The sequence below is a fragment of the Physella acuta genome, unplaced genomic scaffold, assembly GCF_028476545.2.
Source record: "Physella acuta isolate Inbredline_101_S28 unplaced genomic scaffold, ASM2847654v3 ptg001201l, whole genome shotgun sequence".
Lineage (NCBI taxonomy): Eukaryota > Metazoa > Mollusca > Gastropoda > Physidae > Physella > Physella acuta.
The window spans coordinates 85,703-109,381 of NW_026732718.1; the positions used below are offsets into that span (position 1 = coordinate 85,703).

At 39.0% G+C, this 23,679-nt stretch overlaps 2 protein-coding genes across 2 annotated transcripts in view; one reads left to right on the forward strand and one right to left on the reverse strand.

The window, feature by feature from the left end:
* The first annotated feature begins 343 nt into the window (after positions 1-343).
* LOC131957062 (zinc finger CCCH-type with G patch domain-containing protein-like) overlaps positions 344-23,679 on the forward strand; it is a 46,023-nt gene continuing 22,687 nt past the window's right edge. Inside the window, exons 1-10 of the mRNA XM_059321762.1 lie at positions 344-454; positions 2,124-2,220; positions 2,500-2,624; positions 2,727-2,993; positions 3,249-3,343; positions 3,792-3,854; positions 4,479-4,636; positions 5,291-5,436; positions 5,898-6,006; positions 7,003-7,191. Coding sequence (XP_059177745.1) covers positions 398-454; positions 2,124-2,220; positions 2,500-2,624; positions 2,727-2,993; positions 3,249-3,343; positions 3,792-3,854; positions 4,479-4,636; positions 5,291-5,436; positions 5,898-6,006; positions 7,003-7,191 — 1,306 coding nt within the window. The 5' untranslated portion in view covers positions 344-397. The remainder of the gene's footprint in view (positions 455-2,123; positions 2,221-2,499; positions 2,625-2,726; positions 2,994-3,248; positions 3,344-3,791; positions 3,855-4,478; positions 4,637-5,290; positions 5,437-5,897; positions 6,007-7,002; positions 7,192-23,679) is intronic.
* LOC131957061 (serine-rich adhesin for platelets-like) lies at positions 7,694-18,846 on the reverse strand. The gene is made up of 3 exons (XM_059321761.1): positions 18,628-18,846; positions 12,947-13,482; positions 7,694-12,677 (listed from the first exon to the last, which is right to left on the reverse strand). Exons 2-3 carry the CDS (start codon positions 13,205-13,207, stop codon positions 9,135-9,137), a joined length of 3,804 nt encoding a protein of 1,267 aa, XP_059177744.1. The 5' UTR covers positions 13,208-13,482; positions 18,628-18,846; the 3' UTR covers positions 7,694-9,134.

Below are 23,679 nucleotides of genomic sequence, written 5' to 3' on the forward strand. Positions count from 1 at the left end.
AATGATTGGGTGGAGTGTAGATCTAGATTTTAAAAATTTTAACTTATAATTTTATGTAAGAATTTATGTTGTAGATTGTATTTGTAGACTAAATAGATCTAGATCTAGAATCTAGATCTAACTATTAATTTTTTTTTTACTACAGAACAAGACAGCCACAAGTCTAAAGTCTAAGCCGAAGCAGGATCAGGAAGATGTTTATTGTTTGTAGTCTGCTATATTTGCGCATGGGAGGCTACTCCAATCGATTTTTCTAGGATAGAGATAATAATCATACTGACCCCCCCTTTGCGTAACCAATCTTCCGTTTAACACATTTTGTCAACCAGTTTCATTTTAGTTTTATATAATTCTAGATCTTAGATTTGATTAAAATTTGAAAATATTCAATTTTAAAATGAGTACAAATGAAGAAGCTGAACAAGAAGCCTCTCTTGAACTTTATTCATTACAGGTAAAAATAGTTTTTTAGGAAGTAGACCTAGAAGGCCGAACTCTGTCTAGTGTCTGCTGTCTGATTTCTGTTTCTCTGCCTAGCTCAGCTAGATCTAGATCTAGATCTAGATTCTATATCGATATCTAGAGTCTAGATCTAGAATCTAGGGTAAAATCACGATATAGCGTCGGAAATTATTGGGTAATGTTCGTTGAGTTTCGGTAACATTCGTTATTGTAAACCATACTTTATTTGACCGGTGAAAGAAAAATAAAGTCAAGTGCATTAAATTAATGTTTTAACTTAATTTAATGTTTAACTGACAAAAAATTAGCAACAATTAGTAAATCTAAATATTATTAATAAAGTCGAATGTAGTAATTAATGTTTTTTTTAAGAAACAGAAAAAACCTGCAGAAGATTTGCGACAACCAGCTCTAGTTCTGTTAGTAAATAAGACGATTAGGCTAGATTAACTAAAGTTAAAAGTAGTAAGAATAACTAGAATAATGTTTAGTAGCAGCAATAATTAGCACATACACTTAAATAATTAGAAATACAAAATAATTAGCAAAACAGTATTTAAAATGCAACTAAAATCAATCCTTGCACATTTTTAAAAATTATGTACTAAAAATAATATGGCGGCAAATAAATGATGGTTTACAGTAATTCGGGTGGTTTCCGGAACGGGTCGACAGACTACGCCATGGTTTTACTGTTTTTTACTGCTGTACAGTTCCGGAATTATAACCGACGCTATATCGTGATTTTACCGAATCTAGATCTAATCTAGGTCTATAAATACTATTTATATAGTCTAGTTCTAGTCTAGTAAAGTCTAGTTGTTTAGTAGTTGTTAGCAGTTGTTACTACCACTACCACCTGCACAATCACCTAGGGTTTGACCCGTAGTTTGGGGTAGTGACCTTACGCCCGGCTTACAGCTTACGCTCATTCATCAACCTTGCTGTGGTCAGAAACTGACCAGTGTTGGCCGTGGGAAACCCGTGGTCCAGTCAAGCAGAATCTGGTATCTAGCTAGATCTAGATCTACTAGTACTAACTAGATCTAGAATTCTAGAATCTACTACATAATAATATTAATAATAATATATAAAATAGTAAATAGGCTATAGAACTAAAGATGTGAATGAAATAATAAGCCTAAATCTAGTCTAGCTACTAGTTTATGATACAATCGCCCATTTTAAGACACTTTAATAACTTTAATATTATTTGCTTTCTTAAAACACAAGCAACTTACGAAAAACTTTCACTTACAGTTACAGTGTTAGTTAGGGTGTTAATGAACCACCCATTAGCAAATTAGGGCATGCACACACGGTTGATGTCTTAATTAACTGATTATAAATCAGCAGTTCTGAATACTTTAATTAGACATCTGGTATAACACCCTTAGGGCTTAAACATCAAGTAGATAAAACAATGGAAAATCAATGTCGTTATTACTAGTGCTTCCAAAATTATGGTGGATGTAAACAATGATTTTGAAAATAGGACACACCAGAAAAATATAAAGCACACACATATGATCTGAACCAGTTGCTTAAAAATTAAAAAAAAATAATCCTTTTAGCAAAACCACTAAAAACAGTTAAAAAATCTGAAAGTTGTAACAAATCATCTGCTTAAAATGAAATAAAAATCAACCGTTTTCTTTCAGCTTTCACAAGTTGAACAAGCCATTCAGGCTGCTGGAGGTTCTGATGACCTCATCCAATTAAAAAATGACTTACAAGAACTAATTTCTCTCACCAAAGGTAGGCATTTCTATTTTCAAATAGTGTGTCAATTTTATTTTTCAGGATCACTAAGTTTTCTTGGGCCATGACATATGACCCTGACCAAAATGGCACCCATTTGCCCATTAGCCTTGACCTTATAAACTATTGATTCACTGGGAAGCTTATTAGTCTTGAGCTTTTGACCCATTGTGCCAGTGATGGTGTATATCTTCTCTAATTTAGTGATGTAACATAGTGATGTAACTAGAGAACTTGGCTGTTCATATGACATGTTTTTTAATATTGTTTCTGCAGAAAATTTATTGCAAATAAAGAAAGCTAGACTTTTGAAAGAGCTTGAAGATGCTGAAGAATTGAATCCAACTGATGCAGAATCTACATCCAAAGAGCCGGAGTTAGATGAGTACAGTGCTTTTCAAGTAATGACTTTTGTATTTCTATTTTCTCTTCATGATAATTGGTTGATTTTAATTTTTGCATTATTTCTTATTCCTCTTACAATTTTTTCATTTTGATTTTAGGCAGCATTAAGTGGCCAACCAGAAACTAGTGGCAATTCAAAAAGTGTGTACAGCAAAAATAGTAAAACAAATAATGAGGAAGAAGAAAGCAGTGAGGATAGTTCAGATGTTTCTAGTGATGAGTTGGATTCATCTTACTTTTCTGAACTGATTGGAACAAAATGCCGGGCCCCCTTCTATCATGAGTGGGGAGGTCACCATTATGGCAATGCCATGATTTGGTCTGTTAATCCACCCTCTGAAAACGATGATATTAGTAATCATAAGGTAAGTTTATTTTGTGGATATCGGTTATTCATTTAAATATACACAGTAAAAAAAAAACTTTTAACTTAAGGTTAGAAAAAAGAATTTTGGTTAGAATTATTAATTGGCTGTAATAAAAAATAATTTTAAGTATGAAGGAAACAGGTTAAATGAAATAATTTTTTTATAAAAGCCTGCTTTGATTGTTGTGAAATAAATCTGTACTGAAGTTTTTCTTAATACAATATCCATAATAACCACTCTTTTATTCTTTAGGTGCGAGTTATTTTTCTTAATCCTGTTCATCCATCCCTTATTCCATGTAAGTTTTACATGGATGGAGATTGCAGATTTTCAGATGATGATTGTAGGTAAGGTGCTGGTGAATTCTATCCACTTCATATACATTGAGAAGAAGAAAATGTATTGTTTTTTTATAGAATACTTTGTTTCCTAAATGTTAAAATGTGTCTATTGGTCTATAAGGCTTGTCTCTACATAGGACTCAATAGGAGCATAGGTGGCTGAGTTACTTTATCAGGTGTGGATGCTAATGGTGGATGTAGTACATAAGCTGTGAATGCTGGATGTATTACATTAGTGGTGGATGCTGGTTGTGGATGTATTACATTAGTGGTAGATACTATTGGTATATGCTAGTGGGGATGCTGGTTGTGGATATACTACATTAGTAGTGCCCTACAGTGTGTGTGGGGGGGTGGCGTTTGGGGAGAAGAATATAAGTAAAAGAGAGGGGAGGTAATGCTAAGTAGAACCTAGAAACTGGTTATCTACCTGACATATACAGTTATGTTCCAGACGATCTCATGGTCATCCTGTTGCAGTGTCAGAGCTAAAGCCCTACGCTGAACCGGATCACAGGTAATTTTTTTAACTTCTTTTTGTCATGTCACAGCTAGTTTCACTACAAAAGTCAACAACAGCATTCAGAGTCACTATCGGAATTAAAGTCAGTATGATAATAAAAAGTTAGTGTCAGAAGTCAGTGAGAGAATTAAAAGTGAGTCAAATAGCCAGACTTAAGACTTATGATCATACATGTCAGTATTGCTTTTGTTTAGACCAGTTACTTATACAAAATGAAATATTTATTTCTGTTTCTGTTGTATTAAAATATTTGTTTCTGCATCTACTGCAATTTAAAATAAACTGAAGTATAGTTTTACATTGCTAAATTCAATTTTTGTGCTCTGGTTAATTTGAAAAATACCATTTTTTTGTACAATTTATTCAATTTTTGTTGTGTTTACATAGTGTGTAACATAATTTTGTTTGCATTGGAAAACCAGAATAAATATAAAAAGCTCTGTAAACATTTTATAGTACTTTTGTTATAATTTTTTAATAGCAAGATTGTTACATATTTTTGAAGTATTATTGCTTTTCTTTAAAAAAAAATGAGTAGTAAAAATGTAGCGCAATTCATAGATAAATCTTTTACCCTGCAGCCAAATTTCATTCATAAAAACTTTTTTTATTTTCCAGCAAAATCTGTTCAGGCTGTCGTTGTTTGGCTAAATACACAGACGATGTCTGGTACCCAGGGACAATAACTGATGTATGTGATGACCACCAGGTCAACGTCCAGTTTGATGCCCAGAAACTTGAGGCTACTGTCCTTGTGGAACATGTACTTCCACTTGGTGAGTTGTGGTCAGCGTACAATAGCTCACCTGCCTAATAAGTTGTCTGATGGTATAATTATCTCCCATTTTGATAAAAAAAATCTTAGATTAGACTAGTGTTAGAAAAAACTTTTATTTTTAAAATTATTTTATACACTTATGTCTGTTAGACATGGCTGCTGAATTCGATTCTGCAGTGTTAGTAAGAAATTGTAAAATCAACTACATATAAAATCTGCAAGAAGTAAACAGAACTTTAATGGTAGCTCTGTTGATATCATGACCTAGATTAGAAATGGAGTAAATATTATCAATTGCTGTAAGCATCATTAAGGTGCCATAAGCCAATGGACTGAATACTGGGAGCTTGAAGGGATAAGAATAAACTTTTAAAAAAAATTTAAAATTTTTTTTGGTATTTACTAAATATAAAGTAGGTTGTATTATGTCTTTGATAATATTGCATCCCTAACCCAAAATCTGAGCTCATCACTCACCTCAACTATAACCATAATATCTAACTGACATTTATAACCATAGTACTTTACAGACATAATATAGTTCATTTTAATTTGAGAAAGTATTTACACACATTTTAATGCTTTTACTGTAGAAACAAGTACGTTTTAAAGAGTTTTATGTTGTAACCGCTTTATTTAATACTTGATGCAGATGATTCAAGCAGTGATTCTGACAGTGGTGAAGGAACCTCAGGCCAGCAGGCAGACCCTGATGATGATGATGGGGATGTACCAGTCTACCTGTGGAAGCCAGCACAAACAACTGATAAATTGGGAGCTTGGGAAACACACACCAAGGTTAGTGACTTGTCTTTATTGTTCTACTTACATTGCTGTTGTTCTATACCACTAGACTTACTTGTTGGTGGCCTAATATTTACTTGTTGGATAAAGTGATTATCCTTCCTTTTTGTTCTATAAAAGCATATGAAGATATTTGAGTAAAAAATGTGAAGAACACACTTGCTAACCCAAAAGTTGAGATCCTTGCAATAGGGTGTCCCCTGGCTTATTCACCCCTAGCACCCAAACCAGATGGTGCTATTTACAAGGTGGAGGAAGTAGAAACATGATGGAAACAAATGTATCTAATGGCTGGAAATATAATTGAAATACTTAATTTTACAACTTGTTGCAGTCTGTCTGGATTTAGAGGTTATCTAAGAAAGAGAATGTGAACATATGTTGGTTTAGTACATTGTCTCTTGTATATGAATTTTATTACTATAAATATAATCCTTGACTGATTTTTTTTATAGGGGATTGGGTCCAAATTAATGGCTAAAATGGGTTACATCACCGGTCAAGGTTTGGGTCCAAAAGGTGATGGCAGAGCTGAGCCTGTGCCCATTCTTCTCTTACCACAAGGTAAGTTCTACTGTTTGATGTAATACAAAGTCATTTGTTTAATGTGTTCTGGTTCTGGGAAAACATTGCTTGTTGTAGCTACTGCAGTGAAATCAGTTTTAAAAAACAGATTGTCTCTGTTTTCTTCTGTTGCATGTGATTTCGGTGACCTGTGACATAAGCTGTACTATTTTTTAAAAACAAAGCACCACCCCTCCATGTGCTGTTGCTTCTCCTGGTGTCTGCTACCATTAACTTACAGCCAAACTACCACTCTGGTCAATTAATCACTTGTTTAATCCAGTGTACTAGTACCATAATTTTGTGTCAGAGATGACAAAGTATTGTAACCCATGGAATATCATCCATCAGTTCTATAGAAGGTTTTGTTTGTTAACAACAAAAAATACTAACAGATCTAATTATTATAAAAATGAAGTAACATCCATTATTTCATTACAGTACTTAACTGAAGGAACACTTTCTAATAACCTCTTATGTTATTCCCTTATTTGTTTTTAGTAGTTGATTCATTAAATACTACATATTCATTATATTTAGAATGTTTTGTGTATATATTTTGTAGTGTCTAAAACACATAAGCTGGATTTCCATTGATTCCTGCTTTAGTTTTTATCAGCTTCAGTTCTATATCACTTGTTATAAGGTTACTTAATTATAAAAACTGTGGCTTCAGATTAAGGTTTTAAATCAAAGTATTAAATAGTCAGCTACTCTTGACTAAGTGCACAATGTAAACCTTGTCTACTTATTGTAATTTTTCTTGGTTTAGATTTGATTTTACATTTTTTTAAACAATAAAATAAAACAAGAGTTTTCTTAGAAAAAAAGTAATAGAAATGGTGTCGCTTAATTACAACAAATTTTAATACTTTTTAGAATGTAAAAAAATAATTTCTTTAAAAACATTTTAGATGCTTTAATATTTAGCATGAAATGAAGAGAAACAAAGCAATTTTATTTAACAAATCTAATTTAAAGTAAATATGTCTAAAGGTAAATCCCTTGATAAGATCATGGAACTGAAAGAGTTGTCAGGAAATGCTGACCTGTTCAATGCCATGAAAAAACTGGAGAAGAGACAAAAGCACATGGAAAAGAAAGCAATGGAGAAGGAGCAACAGAGGGAGTTGAAGGAGAGCTGGGGAGTGTTTGGTTTCATCAACAAGAAACTTGGACACAAAGGTAAGTCACTCCTACCAACTTTTGCTGGGTACATAGTTTTTGTTATTTTTAGATAGGCGTTGTCTCCCTTGACTCAAAAATATTCTATTCCTAACTCTTGCATAGTGTTCGAATTTGGGCATGTCTAGTTAGATCAAACTGTGCTTAGTGAGATAAATTTTGTGGTATTGTTGGGCATTTTTCTCATTTGAGCAAATTTCTGACACCCATAATAGTCTTGAACTCAGCTCCCAAATCCAATTTAGAAAGTCCCAGTTTTCACTCAGCTAGCTAATGGGTAGCTGATGTAAGTATTTAAAAAGAAAATTTGTTGGGCATTATATTTCCACATTAATTTCCATATGCAAAGCCTTTTAAGAAATGAGATTTGTGCATTATTTTACCTTTTTGACTGAAGATCATACAGGTTGCTTTACTAATCCATCCAGTTACTAGACAGTGTTATCTCACACATAGGTCTCAATTTGTTAAAATGTACACAAAAAGGCAACAAACTAGCAGCAACAGTTTAAATAATTTTATTTTTTAAATATGCTTTAAATAATTGCACAAGCAGTGAAAGTTAGGACTATAATAACAAGAATAAGGAAACAAAATTGTCAAAAATTTTACTCGAAATATACAAAAAAAGAGCTTATCCAGAAGCAACATAACTAGGTCCTCTTAGGCACAGTAAATCACTTTGATTTGTCATACTTTTAATATGCAGATATGCTCATTAAAATCCTCTAAATCCAGTGAATACTAAACAGTATAAAAGCTAATAGAAGTAACAGTTTGTACATTTCTTATACTACAAGCATGTAGATGCTTATAATATTTCTAAACTAGGCATACAACTTTAGTACAGTCACTTGAATATATATTTACAAAGATATGTATTGTCAAAGAAATGAAAGTTTTTTTTTAAATCCCTAATCTTTACTTTAGCTAGCTGTTTAATGTAGGAAGATTTAACTGTTAATCTCACTTGTTCATTGCTCTTTGAAATTTGTTTCTCATGCTCATCATGTGTTCAGTGTAGATTCACTAATCATAGTTTTAATCATTTTATAGTCAAGGTTCTTAAGATACATTTTTAAAGTTTTAACATCCACACTTTGATACTCAGTTTAAAAATAAGTATTAGCACGTTCATATTAACATGCATATCAGTATTTAAATTATATTTAAATTCCTACATTAGTGTGTTTTATGTTGACATTAAAATAATGGAGTTATATGAGGGATAATGTATACACAAAATTTTGTTCTAACTATAATTTATTTTATATAGACAATAACAATTAAAACATATTAGGCAGTAGTAAGCAATCATATATAGCACCATATGACAATAGCATATTTATATGTGCGAACGTAACAGTTTATAATTTGTAATGATATGATACACAGGGCAAAACACAAAAGATCACAGTTCATTAGAAGAAAGTATTGCTTGCAGTTAAGTGATATACGCTAAGAATATTTGTAAGAAATATAGGCATGTTCAGATCTTTTAATATCTACAGTATACATAATTATGTAAGCTTCGCAAAATTCAAGTACAAAAGCTGAAACATGGTTGAGTACATTCTAAAGAATAATTTGAGTAGTAATTTTATCTTTGAAGAAAGACATAAGTACGAATAAACACCTTGTTGTTATTGGCTGGTTGGCCCTTCGTGGAATGTTGTTTTCAGTCATTGGCTGTTTTCTATCCAGTGTCGTAGGTTGTTTCTGTTTTGCTATCCACTGGTGTAGGTTGTTTTTGTTTTGCTATCCAAAATTGAAGGTAGTTTTGCTATCCAATGTCATACGTTGTTTTGCTTTCCAATGTCGTAGGCTGTTTAGCTATCCAAAGTAGTAGGTAGTTTTGATATCCAATGTCGTAGATAGTTTTTCTATTCAATGTCGTGGGCTGTTCAGCTATCCAATGTAGTAGGTAGTCTTCCTGATGGTTCTTAGTGTATTGTCAGGTGTCTCCATCTTTCTTTCTTTTTTCTTGCGATTTCTCTCAGATTGCCTTTCTTATCCCCACCACTGGGAGATGTTGGGGACAAAGAAGGCGAGGGCGACCTAATGGCGGCGATGGCAGCAGAGATGCTGGTACCTTTCTTGACTGGGCTTTGGCTCTCTAGCACGGAGCCTTCTTCCAGTGGCTCCAGGTTGAGGGGTGTTGGAATGTACTTGGTGACCCCGCCTCTGGGGCCAATTTTAAACGTTACCTTGGTCATGTCCGCCTCTGGTTCTGTTGTCTGGATGATGATGTTGCTGGGTTGGGCTGCGCTGCTGGTGGATGATGTTGTGATGGGTGGTTGCATAGGGGTTACCGAGGCACCGTTTCTGGAGTTGAGGGCTAGGGCTTCTTGTATGTCACTTTTACCGACTTCTATTGTATGTCTTCTGTTGAAACCTGATGCAGTGTAACGGGACCGTCGTGGCTCGTAGCGACTCGCACTTTCTGTGGAAGTTTGGTCGATAGTAGCGGTCTCTGGTGTCGTGGTAGTGGCAGTGTTAGTTTCAGTTTGAACACTGTCTGGTTCCTTTGTTGCTGGAGCAGCAGGCGCTGTTGAAGCTGCTGTGCTGGATAGGTAGCTTGAACTGTATCGTGGTCTGATTGGTTCAAATCTTCGTACATATCCTGTTGTTGCTGGCACTTGCTGGTTCTCAGTAGTCGCAGTGGTAGATGTGGTAGATGTGGTGCTGGCCACATCTTTGGGTTGCTGACCATTGTCAGTTACAGCAGAAGTTGTAGCGGCTGAGGTTGTGGTTCTTGTTGAATAACTGGAGCCATACCGTGGGCCTATAGGTTCATATTTTCTCACATACCCTGTAACTGCAGGAGGCGGCTGGGTGCTTGTGGTCACTGGTGTGGAAGTGTCCCCAGCGGCTGTGGACTTGTTGGACTCTGATGTGGTAGTGGCGGTAGTTGAGCTTGTTGCAAATATAGAACTGTAACGAGATTTGATTTGTTGGTACCTGAGTTCTAAATTTGAAGTTGGACTTGTCACTGTTGGTGCGTTGCTTTCAGCTGAGGTTGTTGGTGTTGAGCTAGTGGAGGAGGTAACGGACACTGATGTTTGTCCAGTAGCGACGCTTGCTGTGGTGGTGGTTGATGTTTGTGTTGTGGTGGAGCCAGCCTTGTAGAAGTTGGCAATCAGGGCCATCACGTCAATGCTGTCTGTTTTAGGCTTGACCGTGGTGTTTCTTGCGTATTTGCTGGTGGTTGTCGAGGCCGTGACTGGGGATGTAACTGGTTCTTTAGTCATGACAGTGCTCTCTGTTTTTGTAACCTCTGTTGGTTTTTGTACTATATTAGTTTGTTCCTCTTGCACTATATTTGTTTGAACTACAGGAATTGTTTCAGGAGTAATTTCACGGGTTAAAGTTTTATGTGTTTCAGCTGTTTGCTTATCTGAGATCTTTGTCTCCTCTTCTGCTCTATTGTCTATCTTAACCTCTGTTTTGTTAAAAACTTGACGATTGGTTGAATCTTCAGCCTGCTTGGAGAGTTCACTCTTCGCACTCTCTGTTCTCTGTCTGCCTACACTGTCATCACTAGTGTATTTGCCCCCACTGTCCAGGCTGGAGGATTGAAACTTTGAGAACCCACTTCTCACATGCTGGATGGGGCTCGCGATGTGACGAGGCGACAGGGGCGGAGACGTGCCCTCATGTGTGGGGTAGCTCTCTGTGTTGTGCTCCTCAATGGTTGTGATTGTAGGCTTGGCTTGTAGTGGTGATTGGGGCGGTGTTTTGGTGGATATGAGCATAACCAAAGGCCGGGTGTGTTGACTATCTGAGCTCACAAACCCTTCACTTTGTTTCAGTATCTCCTTCCTTCTCTGCCAGTTTTCTCGCAGGTATTCTATTTTTGATCTCCTATCCGAGGCTGAGCTGATAGCCCTGCGTACAGGCCGAGAGCTGGGGTCACTTTTGTGTATTTCTAAAGGAACATAATCTTTTAACATCAGGGGAGAGACTTGGTCTGAGGAGTGTCGTCTGACGGAAGTCTGGTAATGGTCATGGCCTGGGAATATGTCTGAACCAGATGCCTCTTCAGGGGAGGACACTCTGTCTGCTGAGTACCGCGGGTCTGATGTTTGCTTGACCAGCCGTTTGATGGGGGAACTGGGGACTGAGGCTTCCTCTATCACAGGAGATGGCAGGCTGATGTCGTCGATCCTCATCCCGGATGCCGCACCAAACTGGTACTGTATCATCGTCTCTGATGACGGGTTTGACGCAGCCCCCGCGGTGTTCTGAGTCTGCCGCTCATCGTACGCCATACGGCTGGGCAGAAGTGACCTACCTCTGGTCATGGGTATGTTGGACCTGTCCAGAGACTGGACACGGCCGTTTCTGGAATTTGATCTCGGCCGTGTCTTGACCTCGTGCCTCATGGGGGAAGCATCCTCCCTAGCTAGTTGCCCCTGTTGTAAGATTTCCTTCCTCCTGTTCCTGAAAGTCTCCCTTGCAGTTTGGAACTGAGCGAGATACTCCTTGACATCAGTCGACTCTAAGCCCAAATCTGTATTGTGCCTTCTGGACCTTCTTTCACTAGACCTTTTCTTTGACTTCTCGACCTCATCGTCTTCCTTCGAAACACGCTCAACCTCCTCTTCCAAAGTTACACTTGAACTATCCCTCACAGGACTATCCGAGGATAGCCCCAGCTGAATGTCTGTAAAGTCCAACACCTCTGGGGCAAAGACACTCGTATCCTCTGATGCTAAGGCCACATGACCAAAGGCCTCGTTAACAAGTTCTTCTAAAGATTTAGCCGGGACAATAATATCATAGTGTAACTTCTTCAGCTTGACCTCCGTCATGCCAACCGACTTGCTCAGCACTGCTGGACTCAGCGTGTTGACCTCGGCATCTTTACCCAAGTCCTGGACACACTTGAGCACGCTCACCTCGTGCAGGATGTTCTTCAGGTTCTTCCTCAGCTCCGTCTTACTCTGATCCGACTCCCCGTAGAACTGGTCGTCGGACATCTTGCTGTCGATTTGATTGAGGAGCTGGTGCTCCATTCTCTTGATGTAGAACTGGAACTGGGCCGAGCGTCTCTCCACGGCACGCTTGAGGTCCTCCTTGTGGCGGTGCCACTCAATCATGCTCTGGTTCACCTGGTCGATGGCGTAGGTCACCTTCAGAGCCTGGCCCTGCAGACTCATGATCTTGGTCTGGATCCGGCTCATGTTCCGTATCGCTTCGATGGTGGTCGCCGTGTTGCTGGAGGGTCCACGGTCCACCGTGAAGACGTCGGCCGATAGACCCGTGTCCGCAACGTCTTCAGCGCTGCCGACCGACGAGGGTCGGGAGCTGCCGCTGCTGTGGCTGCGCTTGGGGCTGTCCGAGGGTGTGAACTTGGGGTGGGTCAGTTCCTCGCTCAGCCTGGAGCGGAGGGCGGTGAACTCTGACGGCTTGGGCGAGAGGCTTTTGGGGTCGGCTTGTAGAGATCTGGCCACGAGGTGAGTTTGAACTTCACTCAGGTATTGCTGTGGGGGGAAAATTTAACTATAGTCAGCTGTTTTTGTGAGTTCAAGTTTTAAAACTGTTGAAAATTTAGGGAGGAATATCTTAAAAATACATACATTATACCCTAAATTATATACAATATCAACGATTTGATATTGAGAAGTTTCTGATTAGATAAACAGCTAAAAAATTTTAACCCCTTAAGTCTTAAGTTTTATTCTGAAACATTGATCTTGCGATAATATTTAAATACAACCCAAGGAAAGATAGTGAAAGCTCTAGAGCGTACCTGACACAACCTGTTGAGCAACGGGTTGTCCGGTATCCCGACAATGCCATTGGGCGGCAGTCTGGCCTGGTAGGAGCACTGCGGGCAGACGACCACGGTGCCCCCAGCAGCCGAGTGGCTGACGGCGTTGACGATACACGGCCTGCAGAAGCTGTGCAGGCAGGGCAACAGCTTCGGCTGCCTGTAAACAGCCTGGCACATGCGACAAAACAGCAGTGTCGCCTGGGACTCTTGCGCGCCGCTAGGGTCGCTGCTATCCATTCGTTTCTTTTATCCGAAAAATGTCGAAATGTTGAAGTGTGGATATATCACTTCCGTTTCAGAAAATAATCACGTTGGAATCAACATTCGTTAAGGCCATGTTTTGTGAATGTGAATCTTTATATCGAAAACGATCACATTGTTTATTTGTGTAGTTGAAGTTCTCTGTCAAAGGCAAGATGGCACTGTTTCATATTAATTTATCCCGCTTTAGGTCTATATTGGAGGCGAAATGGTTTTCCTTCTTCCATATGTGGCTTCATATTACATTAAATCTGAAACAAAAAAAAAAACGTTAGTTTAAAAAAACTGAATTAGTTCAACTAATTTTTTATAACAGTTAAAACGTACAATACATGAAAAAAAAGGAACGTTGTAAAAAAAGTTATCAAGTAATGTACGATTGTGTGGTGAAGGGCGAAGTGGGGGGGGGGGGGGGGGGTGACAATGCTGTCCTGTGGAGAAGTCTCATAGAGTGAGTGACTAACGCATGATTATGGGGGTGTGGCCTGGACTCATCGCGTGTAGCTGTGTGTCATGTGACCATCGCTAATGTCGAGATGTATGGCCAGTACCCATCACAGTCGGGATGTATGGCCAGTACCCATCACAGTCGGGATGTATGGCCAGTACTCATCACATTCGGGATGTATGGCCAGTACTCATCACATTCGGGATGTATGGCCAGTACTCATCACATTCGGGATGTATGGCCAGTACTCATCACATTCGGGATGTATGGCCAGTACTCATCACAGTCGGGATGTATGGCCAGTACTCATCACAGTCGGGATGTATGGCCAGTACTCATCACATTCGGGATGTATGGCCAGTACTCATCACATTCGGGATGTATGGCCAGTACTCATCACATTCGGGATGTATGGCCAGTACTCATCACATTCGGGATGTATGGCCAGTACTCATCACATTCGGGATGTATGGCCAGTACTCATCACATGTGTGACCATCGCTAATGTCGGGATGTATGGCCAGTACTCATCACATGTGTGACCATCGCTAATGTCGGGATGTATGGCCAGTACTCATCACATGTGTGACCATCGCTAATGTCGGGATGTATGGCCAGTACTCATCACATGTGTGACCATCGCTAATGTCGGGATGTATGGCCAGTACTCATCACATGTGTGACCATCGCTAATGTCGGGATGTATGGCCAGTACTCATCACATGTGTGACCATCGCTAATGTCGGGATGTATGGCCAGTACTCATCACATGTGTGACCATCGTTAATGTCGGGATGTATGGCCAGTACTCATCACATGTGTGACCATCGTTAATGTCGGGATGTATGGCCAGTACTCATCACATTCGGGATGTATGGCCAGTACCCATCACCTATTTGACCATCGCTAATGTCGGGATGTATGGCCAGTACCCATCACATTCGGGATGTATGGCCAGTACCCATCACATGCAACGATGTGTATTGTCCGGTACAGACTTTATCCTCCGGTAAGAAAAGTACATGGGGGACAGAGGACGACCCAGTACCTGCCTTAAAGCTCTACCATAACAACGGTCTATCAAGTTTTGTCCCTTTAGTTTCCGCCTTCTTGACCCCTGTTCTAGTGCTTGAAATAACGGCCTTTTTTGCCCCTGTTCTAGTGGTTGAAATAACTTACTGCCTTTTTTGCCCCTGTTCTAGTGGTTGAAATAACTTACTGCCTTTTTTACCCCTGTTCTAGTGAGAGGTATTCACGGTTAAAACCGTAGTCCTCAGCGTGTATTATAATCGAGCCCGTTCTTTACTTCCAACTGTTAAGCCGCTGTAATCGATAGTGTATAAAACGAGGATATTATTGAAAGCTCGGGCTAACACAATACGTCTATAAATATAATAATTATTGATCTCGGTCACGTTTTTTTCTATCATCGTGGTAGAGAAACAAAAGAATCGATGCAACAGTATCCGTCCTTCAACGCATACAACACCCACAACAATATCAGACCTTCAACGCATACAACACACACGTACAACAATATCAGACCTTTTTAGCCTGGTGATAGTGCTGACACGGCAACGATTACAACACATTCAACATCTGACCTTCAACACATACAACACACCTACAACAATATCCGACCCTGACCACATACAACACACCCATATAACAATACCCGGCACTCAACACATACACCCCTGACCACATACAACCCTGGCCACATACAACACACCCATACAACAATATTTGACACTCAACACATACAACGCTGCCCACTTACAACCCTGACCACATACAACACACCCATACACAACAATATCCGACCCTCAACACATGCAACACACGCGTACATTACCGATGAGTTAATAGGTAACTAAATCATGTTTATTTTAACATTGAATACCGATTTGAAAACTTCAGATATCTGTAATAATAATAATCTATAAAAAATATTTACACATCTACACAAATTAATTACTAGCATACATACTTTACGGAGCACACAATGCTGTTTAAAGTTCACGTGACATAATAAATCTATACATAGTGAGTCACATAGTGGGAACCTCATGAGGTCCGCTGGCCAGCAGTGCGTCTAGTCTCACCAGATTCATACCTTTGATCTTATTGAAATAATTTAGTTAATCCTAAATAACCTACCTGTGATGCCGATACAATGAAAAACTTGTTACTGCACGTTTGACTGAACTATATGTTAAATGCATGAAGTAAAACAAGCCCTATAAAGCGCCCTAGTGAAGGTCTACCTGAAACTGTCCCATCCAGAAGAAAGAACGGTGCACGTTTTACCTATGTAGTGTAGGATATTGACAGCTTTATTTACGGCCACTGTCAGCATGTCACGGCCCATCAACCAACACCGAGATGTTACGGCACACTGCACCCCCTCTCCCCCCACACACACCATCGCGTCCCTTAACCACACACTTAATGTATATCGTTGCTGCGTGGACTAACTTAAATGCTGTATTGTTGCACCTATCTGAATGTATTCAAGTAGAGAAGCTATAAAAAAATGTAATCATACCCTTTACGTCACACGTCATGATACTAAAGAAATCTACATAAAATTTTATCACTAGAATCTAGTGCCTATGCTAGGTAGAACTGAAACACTGATAGCAGTCTATTATTATCCAGACAATTGCAGGTATGACTATAGGATAAGCAGAACTTAAAACATGGTTTGTGGTACTAGTGTCGAGATTTAGAGGGGGCGGAGATAAAGTCAGTCCATAGAAATGTGATATTCTGTGGGTGTTCTCGTGTTATAATAACGCTTTACTATAGAGGAAATAGAGACGTCCTGCTGTTGTAGTATCATGCACAGTCAAAGTAACAGAGGCATCATAGGTTAGGTAACCGTGTCTTGTGGTGGTGTCAAAAAATCTAAACATTCAGAGTTTCTTTCATATTTTTCCGTTGGTGGGGGGGGGGTGGGGGGGTGGGGTTCAAATTATTTGGGGGGGGGGGTGAGTGTGAAAGCGGACGGTGATTAAAATATATATGTATTTTCTATACAACTTTTATATTTTTGCTGTCGTTCGGTTTGTGGGTGTGGGGGGGGGGGGGGGGTGTCTCTATCTCCCCCTTCCCCCCGTCCCTTCAAAGAGATGTCTCTGGTAACATTAAGGAACATTACCATAACATTCCCCGTCCCTTGTACTATACACCTGTGTGCTGTGGACTACGTTCCTTACATTTATAGCGTCACACCTCCATGACAATGGGACTCTAATACACTACCAGAGTGTATGAGGCACGCTTTTTGCTGGGAGGTGTACCAGTAACATGTAGAATTATTGTTTTACTAGAGATGGGATTATTGCCATGTGGGGTGGGGGGTAATTTATAGGGGTTTCTTTAAGACATTTAGGGGGGGGGGGTAACCACCTAGTGCCCCCCCCCTCTCCCCCGATATGTTTGAAAGACACTGACCGGTGGTGGGGGTACTATTCTAGACCCCATGTTCATATTGTGCGACCTCACTGTCGGTCATTTCATGTAACTGACATAACGAGTGTTCTAGTTGCTGCGTTATTTATTCTTAGTCTCAGCATATCGATTTTTTATTTTATTTGTAAAATATATACACACAGAAATTTCATTACAATTAAATTTAAGTCTCATCCCATTGGAATAAAAAAAAATCAATAGTCAACGACGATGTAAAGACAATAGTCAAAGTAGTATTAGTTCAAAACATTTTTCCTGCCCCCCCCCCCCCTCCCCTCTCTTAGAATCAATGTGTGAACAAGACAAGGAGGGAAAGATCATGGCCCAGATAATCATTATATCCAACAAGACTTGGAAAGGGAAACTAGCATTTTTGACAAGTTGAACCAGTTATCCCTCTTTAATTAAATCTCTTATTTCTACAGCATCATTAATTGAAAATCTCTACCCAGACAGGTCACATTGAGTTGATTTTCTTGTTCAGATAAAAAGTAAAGAAAGTATAGTTAACTTTTCAAACATGACGGTCTATAGGGCAAGTGAAGTAGAATTCACTTGTTTCTGTGACCTCGGCATATGAAGAGATAGTATGGTCAGCGCTATGCTCAGCCGTCTTTAGGTACCCGTGGACTTAAACCCTGATTCGAACTCGAAACTTACGGGTTAGCAGTCCAGCTCTCTACCGCTAGACCACTCCGTCCCATCTTATTCAGATTACCTACCACATTTTCGACGTTACTTATAACATAATAGCCTACTTTATAAATGATAATCCGACTTTATATAACGACTCAAAGCTATATCATATTCTCAATAAACCTAGCCAAACCCAAATCTTATTTTTATACTAACTATTCAAATTTTATGCCCTTCAATGTTTACCTTGGGGGTAGTTAATCTTAATGTCAGACGTTTTCAGCCAGCGATTTACCTGCATAATTTAATGGGCCTTGTCTGTGTCAGGTGATAATGGTAATCAACAATGCGTTCAATTGCTGGTAATGTGAGAGCTTATTTAGGCCAACATAGCGCCGTTATTAGAACTAACGGTAACTGTAATATATTTACCTTCATTTAAAAAAAAAAGTTTATTCCTGTTGCTGTTGTGTGGTAATAATTAATATTAGTTGCTAAAAAAAGTAATTTCTCCCGACTCTAAGAACAATCAAAGATAAAACACTTACCGTATTGATCACAATTGATGTATTTATTTAAAACTAGGGCCTATAGGCCTAGCCTACACCAATGCGACACTCGGTACGCTATTTGAGGAATTGTGGGTACAGGCGTTATAGATTTGTCCTGCAGTGAAAACTAGTGCAATGGTTCGGCTAGGTTGAGCACATTTTCATCGCCATAAATATTTTAAACACAGCACACCACCTGACTGTTTTGTTTACAAAGAAATCCAGACAGATGCACCTTTGAAAGTAGTTCTTAGTTATTTAGCGCGTATTTTAATTATACTTACCCAAACTTTACGTTTTCAGTTCATGAAACATTTCCAAAATAGAATGCATTTTGAAGGTAGGCCTATGCACAGTTCACGGTAGTTAACAGAAAACGGTATACACAACACAGCTATGATTCTATATCCGCTAGGTTGTCTAGCTAAGGACGACACAGGACTGTCCCCATACCCAGTCGTATCCCATCCACTACATAGATCCACCTACCTCTCCTGTGCCTGTAGCTAGATCTAGTATAGCCTAACCCCGACTCGTGTGTCCTAAGTCTAGACACTGGCTACACGGCGTTTTGTTTATTGTGTGTAGTAGCTCCACCTCGGCACGCGGAAATGGCGTCTGTATTGATCAGACGAACACACCAGCTGTTCGATCGTAGCCTCGACTCACCCGGTGCATTACGTATTCCCTGTGTGTCGCGGGGGCTAAGTTTTAAAAAAAAAATGTTAGGAGACGTTTGAAAAAAAAAAACCACCACACTTTACCGCACGGCGGGGCGTGCCAGGATTGTGTGTCACATTATGAACGATACCGTGTCAACCGGCCGGGGGAGAGACCAACACGGCGCACTCAGACGGATCCGTCTGACGCACGATTAACATTCGACTGTAAGGATACGGCAGTGTCATCAAGTAGTTGGATCTGTATGTTGATTTAGGTCAGATGTTGTTTAAAATAAAAGTGAAATATCCGATCTATAAATGCTGACTTAAGTCAAGTGCTGCTCAAATAGAAATGGTCAGATGAGTGTTTTATCTCAGACTATTTTTTTCGGGGGAGGGGGGGGGGGGGGGGGACGACGACGGACGGACTTCTGTGAAAGTTCTATTTCATGGTGGGGGGGGGGGGGGGGGGGAGGATGTTTCGGAAATAGAAATGATGAAATATCGGATCTATAAGCTGACTTTGGTCATATAGCCGCTCAAGTAAAAATTATTGGATCTGGATCTATGAGGTGACTGGCCATATAGATTGTATCTCTAATAGAATTGCAATATTGAATCTGTAAGCCGACTGTGGTCAGATAGATTGTATCTCAATTAGAATTGCTATCTTGAATTTGTAAGCCATCTGTGGTCAGATAGCCGCTCGTGCATATTTCAACGTCCCCAGACACGGAGGTGGAGTGGAAGGGGGACTCAGGCCATTAGGTTCACACCGTTTTATCGTCACTAGGGCGTCGGGCTAAGCGCCTGTGGCGAGTTTTTGACCGTATAGAGAGTGGAAACTGGTTTTAGCTAACATATAATTCAACAGCGTCATTTACATTGTTGATGGGCTTTATACAGAGGTGTATGTTTAAATCTCGGTTGTATTTTTCCCACGTTTTCTTTAACTTGCTTTCTCTGTTTGTTTGTTTGTTTGTTTTTCCAATCAAATCTTGCGATCGAAATTTCTGGCACTTCCCAGTTAGCTAGCGCGCTGAAATTTTCAGGGAAGCTTTCTTTTGGATGACCATAGAATATTCAATTGTTATTATTACTAAATTGATCAATGGAAACATTTTATTGAGCATTTTAGACCGCTATATAATCTATATATATAATTCTCCTCTGCGAGCCATTAGAAAAAAAACCAGCGACGCGTAGCTCGCCTCTCTCTTGCCGCGCGCAGTGAAGCGAACGATCCCACGTCGCGACAGGCTTAGGGGCAGATAATTTAGTTTGAACCGACTTTAAACTTACAGGAGGTAACTATTACCACTGGTCGAGTGGTTGGGCACACGATTGCTTTCCCACTCGACACGGGTTCAAATCTATGTGTTCTAGTCAGTAACCAGCCCTCGTCCTAACCGCTATCAACTAACCTCTGACAATCATTCACTTGCGATTGAGACCGAAGAAGAAAGGGTCTCTCATTTTTTACGAGTTGTCTTTTTACGAGTTGTCTTCGTTTACCCAAAAAAAAAGTGAAAAGATAAAACCGATAGCAAGATTTCAATGCAAAGAAACAGACAAAGACTAAAAAGTAGAAAATAATAATCATTAAAAAAGTTTTTAAAAACCCACGTTTTCTGATTGAACTAAAAAGTAGAAAATAAATACTTTACATCACAATAATGCAAGCGATCACTCTACTATAAGCGATGATAAACGGGGGGCGCCGTGATTTTCTTACAGTTTCTAATACTGTTGACTCTCTACAAGCTCCCTAATAAAAGTCAATAGTATTATCTAATCAATAGTAATATAACTTTTACTTCGGCGCCCCACGTTTTTCATCGCTTATAGTAGAGTGATCGCTTGCATTATTGTGATGTATAGTATTTATTTTCTACTTTTTAGTTCAATTAGAAAACGTGGGTTTTTAAAAACTTTTTAAATGATTATTATTGGTTTCTTAATGTTCTGAATACATATAAATAACATATATATATATATATATATATATATATATATATATATATATATATATATATATATATATATATAAGAAAAGAATCTACTGGATAGAACTTTTAAACTAGATCTAATAGGCACTTCCTTCAGACGCAACAGATAGGTCCAGATCTAATTACTTTAAAAAACTGAGAACGAAAAAAAATTCGGTTCATACATGCCTAGAAAATAGGTTTATCTAGATGTAGTTACCTTTCAAATATTGCTGATCATTGAAATACCACAAACATACACAGCTAAAATATTCCGTAGAACGACGTGTTTATACTTTCCTCACTAAAGACGTGTGTCAGACACAGGGACCTGGCCCTATGAAGAGGATTTCACCAAGCACGGCTGCCAGCGGGATCTGTCTGTCCTATAGCGGATCTCTACCAATAGCGGACCCGATCCGTACAAATAGCGGCCCATTCAAAATACGTTTAGGGGCTCGAGATAAAAACCGGAACCGTTTTTTTCTCCTGCTACAAAAATAACAGTTTGTCACGTGACCGTTTGTTTGCCAATGTTTGTGGGTTCTGGTATTTAGTAGATAGGATATCGTGTGGATAGTTTGTATTGGGGGAGGGGGGTGAGTGGGTAGGTCGTGTTTATTTTTGTCATGAAGATTAAGTGATGTTATCTGTATTTTGTATCATTGGTTCAGGGATGTTATTTGTATCGTGGGGATTAAGTATGGCTATTAGTATCATGGGGATTAGGTGATGTTATTTATATTATGAGGGGTAGATGCTGTTGTTAGTATTATGCGATAGTAGGACCAAGTCTTGTCTTTTGTATCGGTACATATTTCTAATTGAAATATTGACGACTATTTTCATGTACACACCGATGGCTATGTCATTAGTCTGGCTATGTTGTATGTAAGCTAGTGATCAAAGGGGACATTTTTACATGCAATATACAAGTGGTTTGTTTAAATTAAAAAAAAAAAGAATTAATAAAGTAGATGAGTAACGGCTGCTGTCAGAAAAATTTGGTCTAAAGTACTCCTACAATTAGTCGGTAGCCTGGTAAGGTAGCCTACTAGCACTGTTGGCCGACCACCACGGTACTTCCAGCAACCGTGTGGCTACATTCCCCTTGAGGTTCATAAAACAGGTACAGTAGAGTTCATCTGACCTCGGTATATGAAGGCATTCGGCTAACACCAAGCACCATGACCCCAATCTAGTCGCCAGTAAAATAAAAAGGTTCTTTATATCAATTCTTCAAAACGTATTTTGACGTATCAGTATTACTGAGACTGTTACTGAGACATGCTAATTAATGGACCTGGGTGTTTACATCACGTACCAGTGCTTTCTTGAAGACCTTATTCTTCTTCGTTTTTAATGTTAGTGTTGGAAGGGATCCCCTCCAACATAAGTATACGTGTCAACTGGTTATGCGCCATTGAGGCCATTGACTCCGATTTCAGCCCTCTTTTCGTTTTGGATTTGCTTTCATAGCCTTTGTCCAAACAAGAACAAACTACAAGGCAGCAGTTGTCTTTCCTAGAAGAGTGGCTGTCGCCAGCTAACGAGCCTCATCTGCCTGGGGGTTCGAACTCGAGACTTCTTCGGTTCAGCAACCATGAGCTTTACCGACTCGACCACGCCGACCCGTTATTGATGACCGATTTATTTGTTTGATTTGACCAATTCAGCAATCAATCACGCAATTAATATTGTCAACAACCTGTCTGAACTACTATGTTCTAATATAAACTTATTTCTAACTAGTTTTATTTTACCCCGTGCCCACATGTTTTCCTATAAGTTGATTGATTGTGTAAACCTAAACCCTACCCAAAGACAACACAAGACGATCAGAATTCCACCCTTCCCAGCATGTAATTAGCTCAGTGTACTTGAACAGTTGACCGAACTAACGGCAGATAAGTGCCACTAAGCTGACTGGAGATAAGAATTCCAGCCCCCGTCTGGATCAGTAAATAATACCAGAGTCAGGACATTTATATGTACTTGTGTTCAATCGTGTTGTAAAACATGTAAGAAGTTTTTTTATAACGTGTTGTAAAGCATGTAAGAAGTTTTGTTCACGCATGTAAAAATGCATGTAGGAAGTTATGTTACGTCGTGTTACAAAGCATGTAAGAATGTATGTTAAATCGCGTTATAAAGCAGAAAGAATGTATGTTAAATCGTTTTATAAAGCAGTAAGAATATATGTTAAATCGTGTTATAAAGCATGTAAGAAGTTTTTTATAACGTGTCATAAAGCATGTAAGAATGTATGTATATCGTGTCATAAAGCATGTACGAGTGTGTTATTTCGTGTTATAAAGCATGTAAAAATGTATGTTAGAAGTTTTGTTCTTATATCGTTTTAAAAAGCTTGCAAGAAGTGATTGTAAAGACCAGACGCAGTAAACGTATAAAGCTAATCAGAATATGATATAGAAGATGCATTAAAGTTTGACGTGTTCTTGTTGAATGTTTGTCTCTATTGACTTTCTTCTGCCTCGATTGCTCTAGATCTACACATTTTTACTTATTCGGCAAACTTGAGTCTGTCCCTTTTTTTTTTAAATTTATTTTTAAAAAAATTTTCTCCTCCATACACCCGGTATGTGCTAATTCTTTTCATCATCTTCTCCCGTTCGTGCCACTAATTTTCTCGAGAGTTTCGGGTTAGCTGTCTAGAGCCCTACCG

Bases quoted from the DNA above. Each gene is read 5' to 3' on its own strand.
- LOC131957061 (XM_059321761.1), bottom strand. From the start codon at position 13,207: ATGGATAGCAGCGACCCTAGCGGCGCGCAAGAGTCCCAGGCGACACTG. The intron at 12,678-12,946 runs GTACGCTCTAGA...TTCCCCCCACAG, and splicing joins TGCTCAACAGGTTGTGTCAG to CAATACCTGAGTGAAGTTCA.